This window comes from Antedon mediterranea, chromosome 9, assembly GCF_964355755.1.
Source record: "Antedon mediterranea chromosome 9, ecAntMedi1.1, whole genome shotgun sequence".
In the NCBI taxonomy this organism is placed as follows: Eukaryota; Metazoa; Echinodermata; class Crinoidea; order Comatulida; family Antedonidae; genus Antedon; species Antedon mediterranea.
The window spans coordinates 929387-941095 of NC_092678.1; the positions used below are offsets into that span (position 1 = coordinate 929387).

The following is an 11709-nucleotide window of genomic DNA, read 5'->3' on the forward strand; positions in this document are numbered from 1 at the left end:
TACAAAACTTTATATTATAATATAAATTATAATGTTCTGCCGTACTATTAAAATAATTTTAATTTTATCTCCTAAATTATTTTCAATCAACTGTTGACATCACACTACATATTATATATTTATTTATATATATCTCTATAAAAAATATTTGGTTGTATCGTAATTCTAACTGTTGTCTACATATTTTTTGATATTAGTAACACATTCGAAGTTACGTATATATATAATAGACAAAAACGCCACCATCTTCATGCCCTTAAAATAATCACTATAATTAAATAAACGGATGAACAAATATTACATAGGCCTACAAGATTATTAAATATTAACAAATAAAACGCTGCGGTTTTATTATCACTAACTATTATACCGCCCTCTATCGGTTTATTTTGAACTGTGCCCATCCATGCATTACTTCCGCGATGATGTAACGTTTATTTACAACACGGTAGATACAATCAACAGAGAATTGCACAACGGTTGAGAAATACATAACATATAAAAATGATCGAAATAACTTCAGCAACAGCCAAATCATTTTACACACACACATACTATACACAGAGAAGAACCCACCGACAACTGTAAGTATTTCTATTGAGCTATAAATATTATGAAACTGACTGAAACTACTTAATATAATATTAATAATAAAGGCTAGGCTGCAGTAGTGTTGTGTAGACAAGGCACAGTGTTTTAGGAATATAAATTGTCTATACTAGCTCTAGAAGAAAACAACTTTAGCTTTAGAAACTATAAGAATAAGAAAGGAAACTACAGCAATGTCGGTTTATACAGATAGATAGCAATTTCAGGTATTAAACGAAAAACTAAATATTTTACATTTCCATAGAAAAGTAAACAAAAACTATTATTATCATGGGGCAAAAACGTCAAAAATTTGGCCGTACAACCGGAGCAACGTTGAGACGACATCGTGGAGCATTCTTCTACAATTACCATGATTCAGAGGTTGGTCTGATACAAAAGCAAGTAGAATATAACAACAATGTAATTGAGTACGCAGAAAAAGAAGAGATATTGACAGAATTTGAAGAACAATTTGAAGATGGAGGATTAGAAGTTGGAAACCGTCCTGGCCGAGGTAAATTAATTTACTTGTTTACTTACAGCAGAATAAAATCACATTAATACATATCCACCTATTCAACAACAATACTTCTGTATCTGTAACAGTTGTATTTATTTTGCAGTCTCAGACATGTTTTCTGTTTTATAAAGCTCGGTCTACACTATCAAACTTTATGTGATGTGCACATATCTATACATGATGATGTCATTTCACTACCATATTTGGGAATATCACACTTCTTTGTCAAACTAGTTTGATAGTGCAGACAGAGCTTTAAAACACATTACTTGTAACGTTTGTTCTTTCTTTTCAGATCACACAATTCCCTACTCCCTTAATAAACACAAGCGCTGGCAGTTACCAAACCTTTTAAAGGAAAATATTAAATTTGATAGTTCGCACGAGACAAACAAATTTGAAGTAGTTTTAGTTGAAAACAGCGTGGGCTATTTTGGTAAATACCGAACAGATTGCATTGGGATCCATAAAAGTAAAGGAGAAATTCACTCAAAGACGCCACGCAAGAGGTACGCCCTCGCACGTAACCTATTAGAAGCGGAGGAAAACGCAAAAGTATCAAACGCTAAAAGAAATAGCGGAAATCGCAAGAAACGTACGATTAATCAAGTTGAGGAGGTTGAAATGCCAAAACCACTTCCACGTCTAAAGTACGAAATCTCTTATGAACGATCAAGAGACCAATTTCCAAACTTTAAAACTAGAGATTACAACCGACATTGCAGAGGTAAATAAAATATTAATTTTTGAGTGAAATTTATCATTTCTTTTGCTGGTTTCACAACACATTATTTAGTTTATTCTGTTTTTGTATATACTTTTTAAATATTTATTATATTGTTTGGGACCCATGGTTTCCTTTTGGGCTGTCAAATTTTTAATAAATAAATGTTTTAGGTTATTCATATATGTAATTATTTTCTCATTTATTTTCTTTTTAGATATAGGAAAAGTAGAAGTTAGAGACACCTGTAAGAAAACTCAAAACACGTTTTTCAACTCAGAAAAAATGGCAGCAGAAGACGCCCCTGAATATTGCGATCACTTTGACACTGATGACGGTTACCTAGGTGATGAAGAAAGCATGATCTATGTGCGAGATTCAGAATCACAAGCACCATCTTTAGGAGACTTTATTAATATTCTTAAAAAACCAACAAAATCACAAAAATCAGTCAAATTAAAAAAAGATTTGAAATGTGAGGAAAGGAAAAATACAAGAAAAGATAGAAAATACTTCATAACTCCACCAGCTACACCTACTACTACCACAAATACTGAGGCACATGCACCTGATGAAGTGGTAACCAATACGGTAGCCAACAGCGTTCCAACAATCTCACCAACAAGATCAATACTCATCCAGAAGCCTTGCACTACATCTGAAAACTTGACTCAATCATTCGGAAATGACTACATAGAGGGCGCTAGTACACCACGAAAGTTTATAATTGACGTGACATCACATCTTCTTGAGATCCTTAAAGAACGAAGAATGGAGAAATCTTGCAAGGAAATCAAGAAAATGGGGAAAAGAATCTTTGTCATTTTTTCTAACGATACAGAGGGGTTCACAAATTATTCATGGGCCGAGAACGAAGAGTCGTCTATTGAAGAAGTCGAAGAATTTAGGTTGGTCATTTTATTTGTTTAAATTCTAAATCAACAGTGGACGAGGTCTACATGACACAAATCCTAATATTACAACAGTATAAAATATGTTTAACATCAAATGTTTAATTATCACAGAGTTCGCTTGTTTGGGTTGAACACCACCGCCGATGAATTACTGATGAGTAACTTGCTGCAGAAAGACAACAGAAGCTTCTCTGTTACAGACATCATTGCCGTAGTCAAGGAGATTATGAAGCAGTTGCCAGAAAACTTGTAAGTACATTTCATCCTGCATTTCCTATTCTGTCACGTTTACACAATGTTCTGTTGAACTATAAATGTACTTGATGTTGTTTTTTGCAGGATTTACACGGACGTCAAAACGTTGAATAATCCTCTGTCGCATCTTTCCTTCAAATCACTTCAAACCCATCTACAACAAGTGTCAGAGGTTATAAGCCCAAATGACCTGTATCAGAGACATGCTAAAACAGTACCACCAAAGGTAAGTTTACAATCTAAAATACTTTCATTACTGTATGCTATGTTTCTGAGAGTAGGCTCATACATAACTTTCGTTTTGATATTTGGGAATCTACAAAGAGTTTTTTGTTCCTTAGATTACGACAGAAATTGTGCAGCAACCAGACACATGTGGAATCTGCTATGCTGATCTGCTGCCCTCTAATGGTGGAGTATCCGCAAGTGCTTTGAACTCGTGTCAGCATTGGTTTTGCGAAGAATGCTGGAGATGCCACATTCGAACAAGAATTGGACGAGGTGATTGCACCATCCTGTGTCCAGTAAGTCATAAAATGAATTGGACGAGGTGATTGCACCATCCTGTGTCCAGTAAGTCATAAAATGAATTGGACGAGGTGATTGCACCATCCTGTGTCCAGTAAGTCATAAAATGGAATTAATATTTTATGACACAAGTTGACAGTGAGAACCATTCTTTTCATACATGACCTGATTTGAACCCATGACTCTCGGATTGTAAAATAAGCACTAATCTATATGACCCCAATTAGAACCATCTATTACTATTTCTTTCAAACTGTAGGAATACAAATGTGACGTTATCGTTGCCACGCCAACATTAATGTCATTTACAACAACTGAACAATTCCAAAACCACACTACTCACAAGGAAATCAGAATGGTGGAAAGTGATCCAACATGGATTTGGTGTCCAGAACCGAATTGCGGTTACGTAGGGCGAGTGCAGCTGAGCAGAGACATGGAACAAGGGTTTGTTCCTTGCGAGTGCGGAAAATCTTGGTGTTTAGAATGTAAAGGCGACGTACATTGGCCAGCACTCTGTAAACAAGCTCACGAGTATGTCAGGACAATTAAAAAAATGGGTCAGTTTAAAACTAGTATTATTTCTAGTAAATTAATTCTACTGTATCATTCATTCATCTTTTTGCCCGAAAGCTCTGCTAACTTTTCTGGCTGGTTACTTTATCGTTTTGATTTTTTTTTTTTTTTTTTGTATCTCCATTGAGATCCAGCCACTGATACCCACAGCATTGTCAATTGTTCCAGTAATTTGCCTTTGGATTTATATATATATATAGATATATAAAAAAAAACCTACACCACATAGTCATGTTGTTAGAACAAATGTTAGTCATTTACTATATGAGTGACAAAACAATTGAAAGATAGCATATTGTCATTTTCTATATGAGTGACAAAACAATTGAAAGATAGCATATTGTCTGTAACCTCCGTCAGACACCAGAAAAAAACAACCTACAATCCTTATATTTCAGAATAAATACAAATTTAAGAACAATACTGTTATTTTCATTGCATAAATATTTTACATATTGTAATTTTTCAGAGTCAGACAAGCGAGAACACAGAATCTCCTCTGTACAAGTTAAACGGTGTCCACACTGTAAACGAGCTATGGAGAAGAACGGTGGATGTCCTAATATGGTGTGTGTTTGTGGCAAGAGCTTCTGCTGGGTTTGTTTAAGGCCTCACTACTATTCACCATCCTGCAACCAAGCAGCTAAAACTCATGAAGTGAGTCTTATTCAGATATTTAGTTTCATTTAATTACGATATAGGACAATGGTTTGATTTCCGTGATTCAACTGGTAGAGAATACCGGGATGCAACCCTCTACCCTTCTCTTTTTTTAATTATGCACATTTGACAGTATAAATAAACTGTTTATAGGCCAAATGACTTGTTCAAGTAGTCGAGAGTAAAAGTTAATAAGAGTGTTGACGTTCATATTTTGCAGGTCGTTGAACTGTACCCAGTAGCCCTTGGCGTTACTAAGGATGAGATTCTCACCAAAGCTACAGATTTCAGGAAGTTGTCAACCAAATCAATATTCACTAAAATTGAGAGAGGCGTCATTCGATTACTTACTAAAATGGTAATTATTCTTTGATGTGTGGTCGCCATAAAACAAGGATGATGCAACGCAAGCAAGTTGACCAATGACAAGCAACAGTTTGAATAATCCACCGCTTGTGATTGGTCAAACCGTTTGCATTGCATTACATTCTGCCATTGTGTCTCCAGTGGAAACAAAGTATTAGGAATAAGATTAGTTATAAAATTTTGTATTTTTTTTTTTTCAAAGCATACAAAAGAAATCCGACAGAACTCCGACAAACCCACAATTGCCATCAAAAGTACTTCAACATCTGGTGAGATGAGGACATGCAGTTGGTGCAGCAATGAAGAACATGACAAGATCCACAAAGAGGTGGTGACCATAGCACAAGAAATGGCAGAGTTCTATACAGAGGTATGTCTTTGATGAAGAAACAGAAAAAGTACAGTATAGTACACAATGCATCACACAAGTTTAATATAAATATTCACAACTATGAACACATTTGCCGGCATACGTTGCAAACATGGCATTGTGAACATTCTCAGAGTAGTTGTAATTTATGATTTTTTCATACTGTTCTACAACCATAACATAGAGTGATCTTACATTTTAATTATTCTGCTTTTCAGACATATCATTTGTTGGAGTGGACATTCGTTTTTCTAGCTTTTATACCAACCAACAAAATATTGAGGGCGGTATCTAACAATGTTGCGCAACTTATCTTTATTCTCGAGATGACGGATGAGGTTCGTACTTGATTCAATATTTGGTTTTATTAGGATGGCATAATTCAAATTGGATCAAACCTAAAAAGCTTGTCAACCAGGTTTGGTTTTTGGCAATAAATGTCAACAGGGGGAGGGGCATGATATTACAAGGTCGTACTAAGAGGTTAAAAAAGACGATGCATAGATGCTTTAGATATAATTATTAATATAAAATATGATGATCTGTGCTGGGGAATTGGGGTGGGTAGTGAAAATTAAAAATTTCAGACGAGGCACTTGCCTCATGCTGGCTGCGGACGTGCATTATTTAGTAAAAATAAGTTAATACATTTTTATTTAATTATTTCTAGATTATTACAAAACAGAGAGGTACTTCTGAGATGGAAACCAAGACAAAATTCAAGAAAATGTTGCAAAACGGCAAGAAATGTCGCCGATTGTTATATGAAACTATAAGCTGTAAAAGAAAGGAAGAACAATTACTAAATAGTGAAAGCATAAAAACTAAACAATGGAAAACAAAAACAGTCTAGCAATATTATTATTATTTAAATATATAGAGGTATTTATGAGATGGGAACAAAGACAAAATTCAACAAACTTTAGCAAGAAATGTCATTCAATGAAGGACATGCCAAGAAAATGACTGATACCAGCAGATAACAAGGCCAACAGCCATAAGTCGCGTGCTAAAACGCATAGTGATACCGGACCGACAGACCGACCGACCGACATAGTGAACTATAGAGTCGCGTCCACGCGACTAAAAACTAAAGTCTCGTAATATTATTTACAAGATAGATTATTTAAAAAAGGTCACAGGTATTTCTGAGATGGAAACCAAGACAAAAGTGTTAATATTAATTAGATATTTAAGCGCCAGTATAAGGGATTACATGGATGGATGGCATTCTATTACACACTGGCAAAATCATTCCTGAATAGAACAAAATTTATTTCATTATTATTTGGAAAATAAATGGAAACCAAATAAAAACATACAGTATAAATGTTCTACTACAGTATATATTTATTTGATTATAATTTAATACGGGTATTCAATTCTTTGTGCACAGGAAATAATACAGAAACCAAAAGGGAGAATATAAACATGCAGAGACATTATAATGCACTTTATGTACAGAAAGAGAAAAAGAAACAAAGCAGCTATATCTACAGCAGCAGGCCTTGTCTTTTAACACACTCCTAAACTGCCCTTGAGGAGTGCGATTTACAACACGTTTAAATTTGGTAAACTTATACACACCAACATACAAACAGCACACCTGAATGTATTGAGGAGTGCAATTTGTAGCACACCAATGATTTTCAAAGGACAAGGCCTGTAACTAACCTAATAATTCACCTTACTTCTTATAGAGCAGGGTGTGTATATATTTTTATCAGTAGCACACACTACGTAGTGGAACAAAATAAAACAAATGAATTAATATAATGAAAGAAAATACAGTATAAAAACACACACATAACTAAAAAAGAGCTTTGGAATAATTGTTGTAAAAACGTTTTTTTTTTAATTTTATTTTTTGAAAATACTTTTTAATTCTATTCATAGAATAATTTGTTGTTTGAATAATATTGCCAAACAGTTAAAACTACTGTATCTAAATCATACCCTTCTGTCAACAAATGAATAGGTAAATAAGATATGCTTTGGTTTGCTATATGGAAACCTCAAGGGTCACCACCAAGTATCTGGCCGTAATATTACAATACATTTTTATACTATAATATAGCATATTTAAATAATATTAAGGAGTTTTCATCAGAACAAATAAAAAATAATGGTAAAGTTAAAGACACCTTCCCTACAATTTGTGACGTTTTGTAAAAATAATAAACCATGTCATTCCTTGTCTTAAATGTACGTTTTATGGTAAATTATGATAAAAAGTGAGAAACAATGCACTACCTAAGTAGCTCGCGGCGACTGACCTCTCGTGGACGGTCTTTAGGCCTAGCCTAGCTAGGCTTAATTTTGTAGGCCTATCTGGTAAACATCGGTAACGTACAAACATCGTACGCTAGCTATATACCTAGCCTGACGTTGTATAGTTTCTGCATTAATTGTCTTTCTATTTTTGCCAGACTCCATTGATGCAAATTGGGGAAAACCCGGTATTTTCGCTGAAAAGTTAGGAGTCTTCCATTTGTTTTGGCCTCGCGATCGATCGAAAAGTGGGTTAATTACAGAAGAAAAGCAGAAATATCAATCCGTGCGCAATGCATTTTGGGATTTATAGCAGGCCCCTATAATTATTAGAATCGACTTATTTTTCACATTTTTAACCATTTAAAGACGAAAAAAGATATCGCAATAGGACCATATGGTATTATTTTTACATTAAATATAGTTTGTGATCTTAAAATAGATCTAAAAAACGTAGGGAAGGTGTCTTTAACCAAGGCAATCAGCATGCTGAGCTCTAGATATCAAAGGGTTTATCTGTGGCTGCGACACTATCAGTTCCATGCCCTCAACAAACACCCCGCAAAATGTACATAGTACAGTATTGTTGGTATTTGTTGCAGCCAGACATAAGATCAAAGGACTGTTACAAGTTCCTATCTTGGCAAGGCAAGCTCAGTGTCCTGTTATTAGATTGCCTTACATTACCTGTTTTTATTAAAGATTGAATACTTTGATGCTTAGCCACAACTTCAAAGTATTGAGGAGTGTAGTTTATTTGGATTGAATACTTTGATGCTTAGCAACAACTTCAAAGTATTGAGGAGTGTAGGTTATACCTATAACAGGTTCAAAGCTTGGACGAGGACTGCATTCAGGAAGTTCAAAGGTGAAACTCTGAAGAAGTCTCGACGCAAATATGTAGATCTCCATTTTACCTAAACTTTCTCCCAAACATGAGCGTCTACCTACAACAAAATTATGAAAACAGTTATATTTGATTTTTTTTTTAAACACACTGTCACAGCACATAACTGAATTGTGCATGTCTAACAATACTGTTCAATAATTTAATCACACTGTCACAGCACATAACTGAATTGTGCATGTCTAACAATACTGTTCAATAAACACACAGTCACAGCACATAACTGAATTGTGCATGTCTAACAATACTGTTCAATAATTTAATCACACTGTCACAGCACATAACTGAATTGTGCATGTCTAACAATACTGTTCAATAATTTAAACACACTGTCACAGCACATAACTGAATTGTGCATGTCTAACAATACTGTTCAATAATTTAATCAACACTAACAGATACAAACATAGAAATTTAAACTTTCCGCTTAGGTCAAGGGTCATATACTGTAGGCTACACACACACACCAATGGGCCACTTACAAAACATAACTATAGTATAACATTAAGGATAAATTTGTTAAACTAAAGCATTTAATAAACAAAAGATTAGAGGAATAAGACTTACCTACACCAAACGGCATAAGTATGTCGTGTTTGATGAAGGTCTTTCCGTCAGAATCCAGAAACCGATCTGGTTTAAACTCAGCAGGGTTTTCCCAATATTTTGGGTCCATGTGGATCAAAGATAGATTGATATTAAAAGTAGTATTAGCTGGTATATCATAGCCATTTACAACAGTATCAGCAGTAGTGTTGTGCGGGATAAGAACGGCTGCAATGTTGGATAGGCGTTGCACCTCACAAATTGTGGCTTCAAAATATGGTACTTTCGGTTTGTCTTGCAAGGTTAGGGGGCGCTCTCCACCAGTTGCGCTCTCTATCTCATCCTTGATCTAACAAAAGAAATTACATTTTTAAATGTTGTGAGTGTACTATTAACCATACAAATTTACTGGAAATAATTTTTTTTCTTTATTTATATTATGATCTTGCACTTGATATATTCATCTTGACAACATAGCACACACTATACAAGACCTTTAGAAGAAGTAGTAGTTGTAGTCATTTAAAAACAAAATACTTACTCGTTGTTGGACATCAGGGTAACAGATCATGTAGAGTAGGAACCACATAATGGTACTTGTTGTAGTTTCTGTCCCAGCTAAAAATAGTCCCAAAATGGCACGCCATACGTCATTTATATCGTCTGAAGCGGTTTTGCCTCCCAAATTGGCAGATTTCCCCGCTGCAGAGGCGTCTTTTTTTGCATCAGAACTGCCGCTTTCCGTGTTAGGAGATTCTGTTTTCGCAGCATCGTTTTCAGCACTAGCATCTTGTTTGAATTGGAGCAGTAACATGTCAATAATGTCCCGGATATTATTTTCATCGAACGTATCAATGTGTTCTTTAACGTGTGATTTTAAAAATGCTATTATGTTGTTAACATATTTGTAACGCTTAGAATGAAACCGCATTAGAAATGGTATTGCTTCTTCTATGCGAGCAAAGTGCGTGTACTTAAAGTAAGCGTTTACGTCATCAAGAAGGTTTTGGAACTTAGGGTCGTCATACTCGTATCGTTTACCAAAACTCATAGAACATATAATATTAGATACAGCGTTTAAAACACATGTTAGAGGGTAGAATTTACCTCCGTCTTCCTGTTGAATCGAATGACATAGTTGACGAGCTTCTACACTTATCTGTTCCTCAATACTTCTTTTACCCATTCCGAAAAATCGTAGACTTGTGACCAACCATCTTCGATGCCTTTTCCAATCCTCTCCATTTTCAAGTATAACACCACCTATCAAATGCAAGAACAATAATGACAAAAACAAACAAAAACACCAATCTGTATTGCAGCAGCCTAGATAGTAATTACTAATATTATTAAAAGGCGACAATAGCTTTTCATACCACCTGGTGACCTACATCACGTGACTTTAGTGTAAATAAAATAGTATTTTACTACTACTAGGCCTAGGCCCCTACTTACCTTTTACACCAAACTTCTCTCTTACGCCTACTAGGTCAGCCCTATCCGAAAAAACATCACCTTGTTTAATTAGTAAATCCTTAGCAAGCTTTGCATCATTAACAATGACATTCCTTTTAGAGCCTATGTAGAAAGTGACAATCGGACCGTATTGTTTAGCCCACTTCTTAAAAGTACCGATAGGATTCGAACGGTCGATCCACGGGATTGAACCGATTACAGGTAGCCTTGGTGGACCAGGTGGTAACTTTAGTAGGCCTTCGCTTTGACTTTGAGTATATATGATAAATACAGCCGTTAATAGTAGAATTATAAGACAAAGTGTAAAGCTGTTAATATTCTGAAGATAACCTTGAAACAAGTATAATGTCTCCACCATTATTTAGATAGAAAATAAAATCATGAAAGCATACAAAACTTTTCAGGTGGTACGTCAGCGTCTAAAAAACTTTTCTCCCGGGTATGGAACGGAAAATATATGGTGCGCTATACATGAAAAAATTAACAGAGCGGAAGAGGGCGTGCTATTCAATATTTCAACTATCAGAGAGGTGATATTAAGCCGAAGCTTTATAAGATAATATTTGCTTTCGACCCATTTTGGGATGATTTTGATAACCTTTTGTGACGTCGATGAAAGAAAGATTTCAATTTGGAAATTGTGGATTTATCAAAACAAAAGTAATATCTTTTGATGTTATATAGATACATAATAAGCACATTTAAAAAAAATATGTACAGCTTGTATCGCGAATGTTATTTTGTACACTTTATTGAATGGTTAGTAACGACTATTCAATATTATATTTTAATGTACACAATATTAATTCAACATTTATTAATTTCTATCAATGGTGTACAATGGTAAAAACAAAAGAAACAAATCGTAATATATAATTAAACAATTCACAACAATACCATCATTAAAAAAAGTTTAAAAGGTCATGACAATAACATTTAAGTTTAAAGGTCTAATTCGAATACAATAGGTCACTTGTTTAAAAAAAGTCTATAACCTACAAGAAA

General features: G+C 34.6%; 2 protein-coding genes across 4 annotated transcripts; one reads left to right on the top strand and one right to left on the bottom strand.

Annotated features, from left to right (window-relative positions):
* Window positions 1-479: 479 nt before the first annotated feature.
* On the top strand, window positions 480-6832 carry LOC140059604 (uncharacterized). The gene is made up of 13 exons (XM_072105576.1): window positions 480-584; window positions 854-1105; window positions 1407-1838; window positions 2053-2743; window positions 2861-2998; window positions 3089-3230; window positions 3346-3528; window positions 3792-4092; window positions 4578-4765; window positions 4989-5126; window positions 5337-5504; window positions 5723-5842; window positions 6175-6832. The coding sequence occupies exons 2-13, from the start codon at window positions 880-882 to the stop codon at window positions 6355-6357; spliced, it is 2910 nt and encodes a 969-aa protein (XP_071961677.1). The 5' UTR covers window positions 480-584; window positions 854-879; the 3' UTR covers window positions 6358-6832.
* Window positions 6833-6971: 139 nt separating this feature from the next.
* On the bottom strand, window positions 6972-11137 carry LOC140059605 (cytochrome P450 2B5-like). 3 transcript variants are annotated; one of them, XM_072105579.1, is made up of 5 exons: window positions 10684-11137; window positions 10336-10491; window positions 9770-10017; window positions 9250-9577; window positions 6972-8722 (listed from the first exon to the last, which is right to left on the bottom strand). In XM_072105579.1, exons 1-5 carry the CDS (start codon window positions 11060-11062, stop codon window positions 8529-8531), a joined length of 1305 nt encoding a protein of 434 aa, XP_071961680.1. In that variant the 5' UTR covers window positions 11063-11137; the 3' UTR covers window positions 6972-8528. The 3 variants fall into 3 exon arrangements, with proteins under 3 accessions (XP_071961680.1, XP_071961679.1, XP_071961678.1); XM_072105578.1 differs by having other exon boundaries at window positions 9770-10491; window positions 10744-11137; XM_072105577.1 differs by having other exon boundaries at window positions 9770-10491.
* Between the last annotated feature and the right edge of the window lie 572 nt (window positions 11138-11709).

What these genes read in the sequence shown, in the direction of transcription:
- LOC140059604 (XM_072105576.1), top strand. Translation starts at nt 880, where the DNA reads ATGGGGCAAAAACGTCAAAAATTTGGCCGTACAACCGGAGCAACGTTG. An exon ending in GAAGAAGTCGAAGAATTTAG is followed by an intron (nt 2,744 to 2,860) that starts GTTGGTCATTTT and finishes TAATTATCACAG; the next exon opens with AGTTCGCTTGTTTGGGTTGA. An exon ending in AAGCAGCTAAAACTCATGAA is followed by an intron (nt 4,766 to 4,988) that starts GTGAGTCTTATT and finishes CATATTTTGCAG; the next exon opens with GTCGTTGAACTGTACCCAGT.
- LOC140059605 (XM_072105577.1), bottom strand. Translation starts at nt 11,062, where the DNA reads ATGGTGGAGACATTATACTTGTTTCAAGGTTATCTTCAGAATATTAAC. An exon ending in AGAGAAGTTTGGTGTAAAAG is followed by an intron (nt 10,492 to 10,683) that starts GTAAGTAGGGGC and finishes TGCATTTGATAG; the next exon opens with GTGGTGTTATACTTGAAAAT. An exon ending in ACTTATGCCGTTTGGTGTAG is followed by an intron (nt 8,723 to 9,249) that starts GTAAGTCTTATT and finishes ATTTTGTTGTAG; the next exon opens with GTAGACGCTCATGTTTGGGA.